Consider the following 12,791-nt stretch of genomic DNA (forward strand, 5'->3'; position numbering starts at 1 on the left):
ATCTTATTTTGTTAACCCATTAATTACCTGCTTGATTGGGAATAATTAATACTATCATCACCAACTTGAGAAGCAGTACTTTCAACGTCCCATTAGTTAAACTTTTGAGGTTTTAACTAAGGGAACTTTAACGAAAAGCACCCGGTATTGTTTACTTTAACGAAAAATCATACTTTTACACTAAAAAGTCAATCATGATACTATTCACTTTATCTTTTATTTTGTCCTTATCATTAAAACTCAAAGTTTTCAAGAATTTTAAGATTACAAAAATAAACCACGTACATGGATGAAGTTACTTCATTATATTTAAAATGACGTGGTCACGCAGAAGACCTAACCTAGGAAAGAAACTCCAACAAGAAAATAATTTAAATGTTTTTAACTGTTACTAACTACCTTACCTTATAGCCAAAATAAAATGACATTATTGTGGACAGGGAGAGAATCGGGAAGGAAAAAGTTGATTGAACTTACAAGTCTTAAAAGCATATCACATTCAATACGATCCATTCACCGCCAGTCCAAACGAGAGATTTTTTGGGATGCTCAGAACGCCGGACATACGGACACAAGTGGAGGTATACTTCGAAAATAAACTTCCATCCACTCATATAATACATATGGCATAACGCGGCGTGTTCTTAATATATTGTAAAGGGTGAATTTTCAATTTAGTCAATAAATTATCAACCCGAGTGGAAATTAGGTCCATAAACTTCTTTTGTTTTTTTCCAGAAAAATCAGTAATTTAAATATACAAAACTGCGAATTACATCCTTAATATTAAATTCGAAGCTACTATATTCAATTTTCCGTCACTTTAAGTTACGTTATTTACATGTGATACACATCTACGAGTAGATTGATAATTTTTTCATAGAGAAATAGTGTATAAAATTAACTTTGGAGGGTAAATTAGACATAAGGTTCGCATCGTATATGAAATGTTAAGGGTTTATAGGTGAGACAATGACGGAATGACACTTAAAGTGTGTGAATTGACTCAAATTGACGAAAAATTGGATAAAATAACTTTGAATATAATAGAGATGAAATTAGCAATTTTAATGAATTCATGGACTTATTTTACCGAAATAATAATCCAGTAATCTAGATGATAATTCAAAGATTAAATCGAGTAAAATCTTTTTTCACCTCACCTCCCTCTTCCATCCACCCGGTGATTAACAAGACTTTTTTCATTCCAAATCCCTTGCCACTTCACAGTCGGGTAAGTGTTCTATCCCCTTCACATTCCCTCATCTCACATTCTCTATTTTGTCTTTCTCTTTTTATAAAAAAAATTAGTATAAGATGTTGATGTGGTTTAACTGTGATATTTCAAATAAAAAAAGAGGAAAAGAGAGGAAAAAAAGAAAAGAAAAGATAATCCTCCTCCAAATGTAATTCACCAAAACAATGATGGCAGTTTAGGCATACCATACCATACTTACACTCCACGACGCGTAACGGCGTAACGCAACCCCTTAACCGGTACTACCCGGTCACCCAACGCCCACCGACAACCTCTCTCCCGGTCACCCCACTACCCCATGTCCGTACCCCTACAGAGTCACCCCACCCCTTTAAATGGCACCTTCCCTCCCTCGAAAATTCCTCACAAAATTTAACACCCCATTACCTCAAAAGCTCTTGATCGGCGTGAAATTATTGATAATCCCGGAGCCCCCACAGCAAAAATCCATTCGGTAAGTACAACTTTTTACTGTCAGTTACTTTTTTGACTGCTCGATGCTGCCTCTTTCCGAGATATTGTCGTTTTCTTCTGAGCTTTTAGCTTCCGGCGTCATTTGGTTCTGGAATTCGAGTTCTTTAATTGTGGTGTCGCGCTGCTGACGGAGAGACTGCGGCGGGTGTTTGTTTGGTTCAGTTCGGCGTCGTTTTGAGCTCGGATTGCGACATTGCGTTGGATCTTCTCCGGTCACGTTTCTGGTAAGTGGTTGCCCATTTCTTTCTTCACTGCAGAAACTTCACGTTATTTTACATTCCACGGTCACGATCTTGCCACGTCGTCAGCTGAACATATGTAGGAAATGATTGTGATTAAATTCAAAAGGGAAAATTAATTTTTGTTAATTTGTGATGATTAATTCAGCCAACTTTTTCACCTTTTTACTTTTTTTGTTGTTGTTGATGTTTCTATAATTTCATCGATTTGACTTTCTTTCTTCACTGCAGAAACTTCACGTTATTTTACATTCCACGGTCACGATCTTGCCACGTCGTCAGCTGAACATATGTAGGAAATGATTGTGATTAAATTCAAAAGGGAAAATTAATTTTTGTTAATTTGTGATGATTAATTCAGCCAACTTTTTCACCTTTTTACTTTTTTTGTTGTTGTTGATGTTTCTATAATTTCATCGATTTGACTTGATTCTATTGGTTGGTCAAGCTAAAAAAGGAAAACAGTAAATTAAAATTTAAAAAAAGTTGAGTATCTTTTGTTGGTTTAGCTGCTGCCAGTTGCTAGATCGAGATATATTCATTTTATTCCACATTTGATGTGGACATAGAATATAATAGATTTGTGTCATGTTTTGATTATTTATTTGATTTCCAAAATTGACAATATTTTTCCGAAAAAATTGATATTTTAAACTATTCTAATCTACGTTAAGAGAAGTTTAAACTCGAACTCGGATGAAGGCGGGCAGACTGTCTTAACCAATTGGCATAACAGTAGACGAGTCTGAGATGCATGACTGTCACTGTTTAGAAATATGGCCCTCCCGTGCTTTATATGATTTCGACCCTTTTGGTTGAAATTACTGGGGGGATACCCGTGTCTTAAATGTCGGTGGGGATGTAACAATGATGATAGCATTAGCAATATTGCATTGAAATTCAAAAGGAACTCACCCGAATATTAGAATAGTTTGGAATATCACTTTGATAAAAAGAGGGAGAAATGAGCCTTCTTTAGGTGAATGAATAGATGTACTTTTTTCTTTTTGTGAGTAAACAAAATTTGATTTTGATTTGAGCGATATTGGGGGAGGGGGATCCGAATCTAGTATAGAGGAATCCTTTGCTGTGCGATTCTTATTTACTTGAGCTACAAGTCCCTTGCAATGAGTAAACAAACTTTGTTTGGTCCTTGTGATTGATTTTTTGTCTATCCTTTGGAGTTAAGAAATGAACGTAAGGCTCTGTGACTGAGACGACCTTTAAATAGACTAGTCATAAGCTTGCTCTTCATTGCATTTTTTGGGATGCAGTCAATGCGCTCAGTGTAGCGCTGTTTTGATTTTGTTGCATGGAAAACGTTGTGTATAAGTCTCCGGTTGATGACCCATAACAATGTCCAATTTGCAGGCTGACCGAAATAATTTTAAAGTTGAAGGAAGTTGCTGCATAAGAGGTAATTGTAATCCCCTCGTTTTATGCATCTATTGCTGGTTTTGGCTCCATTTCTTTGCTTTGTTTTTTCGTTTTCAAGTCGTCGCTTAGGAAGTAATAAGGAGAAGAGCTTTGCTTGGTTGTTGATTGTTATGTTTTCTTCCATGTCACAGTCTTTCGTTTGATTGTTGTGGCTGGAGGAACTAAACCTTGTTAAGCATGAAGGAGGTTGACAAAAGGAAAACCCCAAATACTAAAAACACCAAGCGGACTGGAAGAACTGAAAGGAGAGACAATAAACCGAATCAAGGGAATAACGGCAAGACATTGAATGGAAAAGAAATTGAATCCAAAGACTCTTATGCTAAAACAGACCCCAGTACGTTAGTAAGTGATTCAAACACAGGCACAGAGCTCTCTGAAGTTAATGAAAACTTGGTTATACATTATGTAGATGATGTCAACAGGTTTGAGGAGGTGCCTCAAGATATGAAAGCTACTCCAATGACTTCCAAAGAGAACATTGATGACGAGGTGTCAGATTGCGAGACAATAAAGGACTCCGTATCATCTCAAGGGGATTCACCTACCCTTGAGGATGAGAAAGTTGAAAGAGCTTCAAGGGTACCCAAAACCATTGCAAAGAAGAATTCCTCAAAAAGCTCTCATGGATCCAGGGAGAGATCTGGTAGTGAATTTACCAAGTCAAAATCCAAGGGGTTGCATAACACTGCCAAAAAAGTCACTAATTCAAATAACAGGCCTTCGGGAGTTAAAACCAGAACTTCTTCTAGGAAAGGTTCTTCTGATAGCGAAGTTCCCATTGAACCTTCCTCAGAATCAGTTGAGGAGGTTGATGATAAGCCTATTAAAGAGGTAAGAGGAAGTGACATCCTTGATGGGGCGTCAAGTGGTGCTCAGAGTGTGGAAAGTGACCATGAAATAGTAAATGCGGAAGAAAATGACGAAAAAGAGGTTGAAATAGCTTTGGAACGAAAGATTGAAGAAATGGAAATGAGAATTGAGAAACTTGAAGAAGAGCTGCGAGAAGTTGCTGCTCTTGAAATTTCCCTCTACTCTGTAGTACCAGAGCATGGGAGCTCTGCGCATAAAGTTCACACACCAGCTCGGCGGATTTCTAGACTTTATATCCATGCGTGCAAGCATTGGACTCAGGACAAGCGAGTGACAATTGCTAAGAACACTGTATCAGGGCTTGTTTTGATAGCTAAGTCCTGTGGCAATGATGTCCCCAGGTAAAAATTATCATGTTATAGTTCATAGTGTTACAAATGTTCTCTGATTTCTGGAAAATAATATTTATTTTTTCCTTTTGTATGTTAAGGTTGATCTTCTGGTTATCAAACACTGTCGTGCTAAGGGAGATCATATCTCAAGCATTTGGCATTTCACGCCAGTCAAGTCCTTCGGTGAAGTTTGCGGAGTCAAATGGGACTAGCAAGAGAAATGAAGTGAAGTCTGCCACACTCAAATGGAAGGGTAGTCCCGGTAGTAAACAAATGAACGGTTTAGTGCAATCTGCTGATGACTGGCAAGAGACAGGAACCTTCACAGCTGCATTAGAAAAAGTTGAATCCTGGATTTTCTCTCGGATTGTTGAGTCAGTATGGTGGCAGGTACATCTACACAAATAAAGAACCTCTCATTCTTGCTTTTAACAATGTTAAAGGTGGTTTGGGCCCTACATCACAAAATCATATTGTTTGATGGATAAGTTGCATGTTCAAGGCCATTTTTTTCCCTGGAGTGTATGCATGAATTTATATAGACTGAATGACAATTTTTAATTTTGATTGAAAACTTAATTGTCACTTAACATGTGATTTTTGTTGCAGCTTTGATGTGCTTTTATGTTTTGCTGATCAGAGTCTTATCTTTTTAGGCTTTGACTCCAAATATGCAATCTCCAGCCGAGAGTTCATCTACAAATAAGACGACTGTAAGGTTGTCGGGACCTGCATTGGGTGATCAGAAGCAAGGTAGCTTTTCTGTCGACCTATGGAAAAACGCTTTCCAGGATGCTTCTCAGCGACTCTGTCCTGTTCGAGCAGGGGGACATAAGTGTGGCTGCTTGCCTGTTTTGGCGAGAATGGTATGGAATCCCTATTCATCTATCTAAGATCCCTCTGCAGTTTAAAGTTTCTTCATCACAGACTTGGGAATTTAATTTCAGCCACCAAAGTTTCTCATCTTCATTTATTCTTCATTGGAATATTTGGATAAGCTTTCCTTTTGCTGTGGAGGTTTTTAATTCAACGTGATTTTCCCTTTAGGTAATGCAACACTGTGTTGCAAGGCTAGATGTGGCAATGTTCAATGCTATTCTGCGTGAATCTGCCCATGAAATCCCTACTGATCCAGTGTCGGACCCCATTCTTGATTCCAGGGTTCTACCCATTCCTGCTGGCGACTTGAGTTTTGGCTCTGGTGCACAACTTAAGAATTCTGTAAGTATCATGCCCATTTTCACTTAGTTATTTTTCTTCTTTTTATAACAGCAAGAAATTTTCACTTTTGAATGGTTCACATAGTTTATAAATGCATTTCCTAAGGATTCCTAAGGAAATTGGTAGTTCGTTGCTTTAAAAGACCTCAAATATTGCTATTCCTGTGGTCCTTACCTTGAGATTCTTAACCCCTAGTGCCCGTAGCCACTAGTTGGGGTTTAGATTGCTCACTAGTTACTTGTGAAACCGTACTTGTGAATGTCCTCTTCACCGTTTGCTTGAATCCATGACAGGGGCATGACCTTTGCTTCCTTCTATTGACTTGACCTTCCTCATAATACTTTTACATCCTTGGGCATTATTTGAAAAAAAAAAAAAAAAAGTGACTGCTAGATTTAAATAATGAGGATGCTGCATGTCATACAGGTTGGAAATTGGTCTAGGTGGCTAAGTGATATGTTTGACATGGATGCTGATGATTCCCTGCAAGAAGATCACCCTGGCAGTGAGGACGATGACGGGCAGAGTGGGGATGGTGATAAATCCTTTCTTCTTCTAAATGCCTTAAGTGATCTTTTGATGCTTCCGAAAGACCTGCTTATTGATAGGAGAATCAGAAAGGAGGTTAGTTTTTATAATTTCATTGCCTTCGTATTGAAAGGAAATGGATTTGGTTTTAGTTCAACTGCCCTTGAATTTTCTGGCATCATTGCTTTCACCTCTCCTTTTGGGCTGATTAAATTTGTTTCCCTTCGTGTTTACTAGGTCTGCCCATCAATTAGTCTTCCATTAGTTAAGCGGATACTTTGTAACTTCACTCCGGATGAGTTCTGTCCTGATGCTGTCCCAGGAGCTGTATTGGAGGCACTGAATGCCGAGGTATACTTTTGCGTTTATTCAGTTTTTATGTTCCTTGGCCTGATGTGTTTTGGCAATTACAACTGTATGGGTTTGAAACATTTGACAACGTTTTTTTGCGAACTATTTTTGAAGGATCTTCTGTTTAATGTTAAATGTGAAACGTGAAACCAAATGGACCATAATCTGTAATTTCTAATGATGAAATGCGATTTTCATATTGCAAAAACAAATTTAATAACGTACTGCTTTCATCATTTCTTCAGAGCATTATGGAGCGCAGATTGTCAGGAGAATTGGCGAGAAGCTTCCCTTACACAGCGGCACCAGTTGTGTACACCCCACCTTCTTCAACTGATGTGGCAGAGAAAGTTTCAGAAGCAGGAGGAAGTTCTCAACTGGAAAGGAACGTCTCAGTTGTACAACGAAAGGGATATACGAGTGATGAGGAACTGGAGGAGTTGGATTCACCACTTTCATCCATCATTGACAAATTACCATCATCTCCAACTATCATAGCAAATGGAAATGGAAACGGAAAGCATGAGCATACAGGTCATGCCTGCACGAATGCGAGGTATGAACTCCTCCGTGAGGTTTGGTCTGCGTAAATTTCAAAAGAGCGGACTCGAGATGTGTATACCTGTTGGTTTTCTGGATCATGAAAGTGTGGAGAATACTTCAACAGAGCTGTGAATGATGAAATGATATCAAGAGGATTTAGGCAAAAATGTATCCCAAGCCATTAGCTTTTACTTTGTATTGAACTGCCATCTTATCAAAATTACTTCATACGCAATAAACTCGGTCTGGAATAATCTGCATTCCAAAACTACGTCAATTACTATCTACTTACACGCAGTCACAACTTTGAATAATACACCAGTTCAATGTATTTTGTGCCATGAAATGATTTTTTTTTATATTTTTTAAATACATGTTTATTCAAATAGAGCGCTAGTAGCTTAAAACGACGTTGAACACGTGTTTGAGTTCACTCAACGGTATTTTCTCTATGATCCAAACAAAATCATTTTTAAATTTTCATTTAAAAATCATCATTTCAAAACTACCGATCCTCTCTTCTTTTTTATTTCTCTCACTACAAAACAATCGAGAAGAGGCAAAAATATGATAAGTAGATACATAATTTCGAGAAGCACCTCGCTATGAGGATCTAGCTTCGTTAACGCTAAACGAAGTCTTTAATTTCAATGTCTAGGTTTACAATGGATTTCAAAATGAAAAAGAAAGTTCTAATTTTCTCAATTGCACGGTTGCACCTAAATGTTTTGAAGTATGTAATTCGTGCCTTCTAGTTGTTTGACCTACTTATCCTTTACTAAATTGACGACAAAATGAGGTTCCTTTTTTGGATGTACACTTAAAAGCCATATTTCCATCACATGGACTAAAAATAATGATAGAGTTTCAACTCCACCTCAACCGTTATTTTGTATCTAAAAACAACAAACAACAAAGGGTGATCTCAAGCCAATAAGGCTCTTCACTTTGTGAGAGTCAGGAAAAACATCTATTGTATGCAACCTTTTTTTTCACAAAATTTAAAAATAATGATTGTGCAACTATAGCTTATACATCCCCAAAAGAAGTCCCACACGCACTAACTCATAAATATAGAACCTCACGATGCAATATGATAAATTGAAGTATATAGAGGGAGTAAAATGTGGTTTAGTCCATTTTATTGTTACCGTTTGAACTTTACCAAAGACAACAACAACAAAGCCTTATCCCGTTAAGTGGGGGTCGACTATATGAATCCTAGAACGTTGCTACGCTTGGTTTTGTGTCATATCTTCCATTAGATACAAGTAGTCCAGGTCTTTTCTTAGAGTCTATTTCCAAATCTTCCTACGTTTTCCTCTACCCCTTTGGCCTTGAGTCTCTGTCTCGTAATTACATCTTCTACCGGAGTGTCTGTAGGTCTTCATTTCACATGTCTAAACCACCTTAACAAAATTTTCTCTCATCTTATCTTCAATTTCGGCTACTCTTAATTTACGTTGGATATCCTCATTCCTAATCTTGTCCTTTCTCGTGTGTCCACACATCCAACAAAGCATTCTCATCCCTGCTACACTCATTTTGTGTACATGTTAATGCTTCACCGCCTAACATTTCATGTCATAAAACATTGTTAGCCTTATTGCAGTCTTATAAAATTTCCCCTTAAGGTTTGGTAGCATACGACTGTCGTACAACACACCTAATGCATTCTTTTACTTCATCCATACATCTTGTATTCTATGATTCAGGTCTCCAACCAATTCTCTGTTCTTTTGCAAGATAGATCTAAGATAGCGAAAACGTTCACTCTTTGGTATTTCTTGATCTCCAATCCTCACCCTAACTCATATGAACCTCCCTTGCCACTGAACTTGCACTCCATATACTCTATCTTTGACCTACTTAGGTAAAGACCTTTAGATTCTAACACTTACCGCCAAAGGTTAAGCTTCTCATTTACTCATTCCTAAGTTTCATCTATCCACACCATATCGTCTACGAAAATCATAAACCAAGGAATATCATCTTGGATATGTCCCATGAACTCATCCATTACTAAGGCCATAAAGATGAGCCTTGATGTAACCCCATAGTTATGGAAAGCTTTCAATTTGTCCTTCATGAATTCTTACGGCAGTTCTTGCTCCATTATACATATCTTTTATAATTTGGATATGCTACTCGTACTCCTTTTTACCAAATACAATTATTTTGAAGTAAAAATTAGCACTCCAGAAACGTATGTTGATGGTGTTTTCTGTATCAATGACAAGTATGGAGAAAACTTAAGCAGAGCAGTGAATAATGAAAGGCGGTAATCTACATTCTAGAAAATGGAAAAATTATAGATGGTCCTGCCGGCTGCATTGCAACACGATGTTCAGTTCATGTACGCATCGATTGTTGGAATTAAATAGAATTTAGTTTTGTTCAAGTGGTTAAGAAGGAAGAAACCAATAGAAAAGTGTATGTCTAGTCTCATAAGACAAGTGTATGCTTTAGATCTTTGTTTGTGAATCAAGGGCTGAGATTGCTCTAGATTAGCTTGTAAGGAAATATCCTATGAGTTGATATTTAATGAAATATCTGTGGTTACTTCACAGATAAGAAACCTTTCACATTCCTCTGATTTTTGCTCTCTGTTTCTTTATTCCTGTCTGCCTGCAGAAATACACCATCCGGGAACCAACTAACTCACCAGAATTTATCATGGCCTCAGAGCTTAGGTTCTGATCAAATTCAGGACTGGGCGTTTTGTGTGTGCTTCGTATCTCTGAAAAGGAAAGGGGGAAAAACATACCCAGATCGTGAAAATCTCATCTGTTCTTACAAAGCCTCACATGGTTACTTCGGGCAGTGGAGGAGATATGAGGGCTCCTATTTTCAATGGGATCAACTATGATTTTTGGTCCATCAAGATGAAGACCATATTCAAATCACATGATCTCTGGAATTTGGTGGACAAGGGTTATGAAACCGCAGAAACTGAAGATGATTCTAGCGATGAAGATCAACAGTCTGTGAGGAAGATAGCAATGAAAGTTAATGAAACCAGAGATGAAAAAGCTCTTGGTATCATTCAAGGGGCAGTGTCTGATGAGATTTTTCCTCGAATCTCAAACTTTGAAACCTCCAAGACTGCATGGGATGTTCTTCAACAAGAATTTCGTGGTGATAAAAAGGTTAGGTCTGTCAAACTACAATGTTTAAGAAGAGATTTTGAGTACACTAGGATGAATGATGGTGAAGCTCTATCTGTTTATTTAACAAGATTGACTGACATTGTGAATCAAATGAAAACTCTTGGTGAAGAACTGACAAATCAAAGATTAGTACAAAAGATACTTATTAGCTTGCCTAAATCCTATGATTCCATCGCATCTATTATAGAAGAAACTAAGGACCTTGACTCCATTGAGGTTCAGGAGGTGATTGGTACATTGAAAGGCTATGAGCAGAGGTTAAATAGGCACTTTGAAAACTTAGCTGAAAAAGCTTTTACTAGCCTAAGTGTGACTGAGAGAGATAGCAGTTACAGGGCTTAGGGAAACAACTCAAATCAAAAGAAATTATGGAAAGGAAAAGGGAAGAAATGGGACAACAACCATACTTCACAATCAAAATCAGAAACTAGCAGTGAATCTACCAAAACCAAGTGTAAAATCTGTGACAAATTACACTATGGTGTTTGCTGGTTCAAGGGAAAACCCAAATGCACCAAGTGTGACAGATTTGGCCATCTAGCAAAAGATTGTAATCCAAGAAGGAACCAAGCTGTCAACTATGCACATAGAGCAGAAGAAGAGGAAGTAAATGTCTTTTATGCTTGTAGTGTTGCAAAAACTGAAAACAAGAGAGGAATTTGGTATATTGACAGTGGATGCAGTAATCATATGACTGCATATGAATCCTTGTTAATCAACATTGACAGAAGCTTCAATTGCAGAGTTAAAATGGGGAATGGACAACTAGTGGAAGCTACTGGAAAAGGAACTCTTGTTCTAGAGACAAAGGGTGGAAGAAGATTCATCAAGGATGTAATACTTGTACCAGGTCTTGATGAGAATCTCCTTAGTGTGGGACAGATGATTGCTCATGGTTACTTCTTACTTTTTGGAGACAATATGGTGGAGATCTTTGATGACAGAAGCCTCCAAAACTTGGTAACACAAGTTGGCATGACAGAAAACAAAAGCTTTCCACTTATGCTAGATTACAATGATTCAATTGCTCTAAAAGCAAGTGTTGCAAAAAACTCTTGGTTATGGCATAAAAGGTTTGGACATCTCAACTTTCACAGTTTAAAGAGATTGGAGAAACTACAAATGGTGACTGGTCTTCCTGAGTTACAAGAGACTAAAGAACCGTGTGAAGGTTGCATATTGGGGAAGCATCACATGGACTCTTTTGAAACTGGAAGTGCATGGAGAGCAAGTCAACCTCTACAACTCATACACACAGATGTGTGTGGTCCAATGAAGACACCTACACTCAGTGGGAACAGATATTTTCTGCTATTTATTAATGACTGCACCAGGATGGTTTGGGTATATCTTATGAGAAACAAGAGTGAAGTCTTTTCAATCTTCAAGAAATTCAAAATGATGGTTGAACTTCAGAGTGGTCTCAAGATCTAAAGACTAAGAAGCGATAGAGGTGGTGAATTCACTTCATTTGAGTTCCAAGAATTCTGTGAAGGAGCAGGATTACAGAAGCAATTGACAGTGGCCTACACACCACAGCAGAATGGTGTGGCTGAGAGGAAGAACAGGACCGTGGTTGAAATGACCAAGTCAATGCTTCATGATAAGAAAATGCCACTTTCCTTTTGGGGTGAAGCTGTCAATACATCTGTGTATCTCCTAAACAGGTGTCCAACTAAAGCACTTGAAAAGAAAACACCGTTTGAGGCATTTAGTGGCAGAAAACCAAGTGTGAAGCACTTGAAGGTGTTCGGATCAATCTGCTATGCACATATACCATCTCAATTAAGACACAAGCTTGAGATCAATAGTGTCAAGTGTGTCCTTGTAGGTTATGGAAGCTGTGAAAAGGGCTATAGGCTCTACAATATTGAGTCACATAAAGTGATTCTCTCAAGGGATGTGGTGTTCAAGGAGAATGAAGCATGGAATTGGGAAACCAATAACATAGACACTATCTCATTTCCACTAGCAATGGAAGAAGCACAAGCGGAAGTGCAAAATGTGAATGAACCTGTTATACAAGATGGGAGTCAAACTGACTTTTCAACTCCAACACAAGGATCTCAGTCCTCTACTTCAAATGCAGAAGGACAAGAATTACAGGATTCCTCCCCTGAAACAACTCCATTGAGAATGAGGAGTTTAAATGAGATCTATGCAGTGTGTAACTATTGTGTTGTTGAACCAGAGAGTTTTGAAGAAGTTGAGAAGGATCAATCCTGGCAGAAAGCAATGAGTGAAGAAATTGCCATGATTGAGAAAAACTCTACTTGGAAATTGGTAAATAGACCGAGTGATAAACCTGTGATAGGTGTGAAATGGATCTACAAGACCAAACTGAATTTGGATGGATCAATACAGA

The 12,791-nt window shown here is 37.9% G+C and overlaps 1 protein-coding gene across 6 annotated transcripts; it reads left to right on the top strand.

Annotated features, from left to right (window-relative positions):
* Positions 1 to 1,579: 1,579 nt before the first annotated feature.
* LOC103402348 (uncharacterized) lies at positions 1,580 to 7,587 on the top strand. Of its 6 annotated transcripts, none has more exons than XM_070812490.1 (11): positions 1,580 to 1,712; positions 1,802 to 1,956; positions 3,343 to 3,388; positions 3,540 to 3,753; positions 3,834 to 4,622; positions 4,712 to 5,003; positions 5,270 to 5,479; positions 5,661 to 5,834; positions 6,261 to 6,458; positions 6,600 to 6,713; positions 6,959 to 7,587. In XM_070812490.1, exons 5-11 carry the CDS (start codon positions 3,856 to 3,858, stop codon positions 7,301 to 7,303), a joined length of 2,100 nt encoding a protein of 699 aa, XP_070668591.1. In that variant the 5' UTR covers positions 1,580 to 1,712; positions 1,802 to 1,956; positions 3,343 to 3,388; positions 3,540 to 3,753; positions 3,834 to 3,855; the 3' UTR covers positions 7,304 to 7,587. The 6 variants fall into 6 exon arrangements, with proteins under 6 accessions (XP_070668591.1, XP_028947959.2, XP_028947958.2 ...); XM_070812491.1 differs by having other exon boundaries at positions 1,618 to 1,712; positions 1,895 to 1,956; XM_029092126.2 differs by having other exon boundaries at positions 3,540 to 4,622.
* The last annotated feature ends 5,204 nt before the right edge of the window (positions 7,588 to 12,791 follow it).

The sequence above is a fragment of the Malus domestica genome, chromosome 14 (assembly GCF_042453785.1).
Source record: "Malus domestica chromosome 14, GDT2T_hap1".
In the NCBI taxonomy this organism is placed as follows: Eukaryota; Viridiplantae; Streptophyta; class Magnoliopsida; order Rosales; family Rosaceae; genus Malus; species Malus domestica.

What these genes read in the sequence shown, in the direction of transcription:
- LOC103402348 (XM_029092126.2), top strand. Translation starts at nt 3,586, where the DNA reads ATGAAGGAGGTTGACAAAAGGAAAACCCCAAATACTAAAAACACCAAG. An exon ending in TGTGGCAATGATGTCCCCAG is followed by an intron (nt 4,623 to 4,711) that starts GTAAAAATTATC and finishes TTGTATGTTAAG; the next exon opens with GTTGATCTTCTGGTTATCAA. An exon ending in TGCCTGTTTTGGCGAGAATG is followed by an intron (nt 5,480 to 5,660) that starts GTATGGAATCCC and finishes TTTTCCCTTTAG; the next exon opens with GTAATGCAACACTGTGTTGC.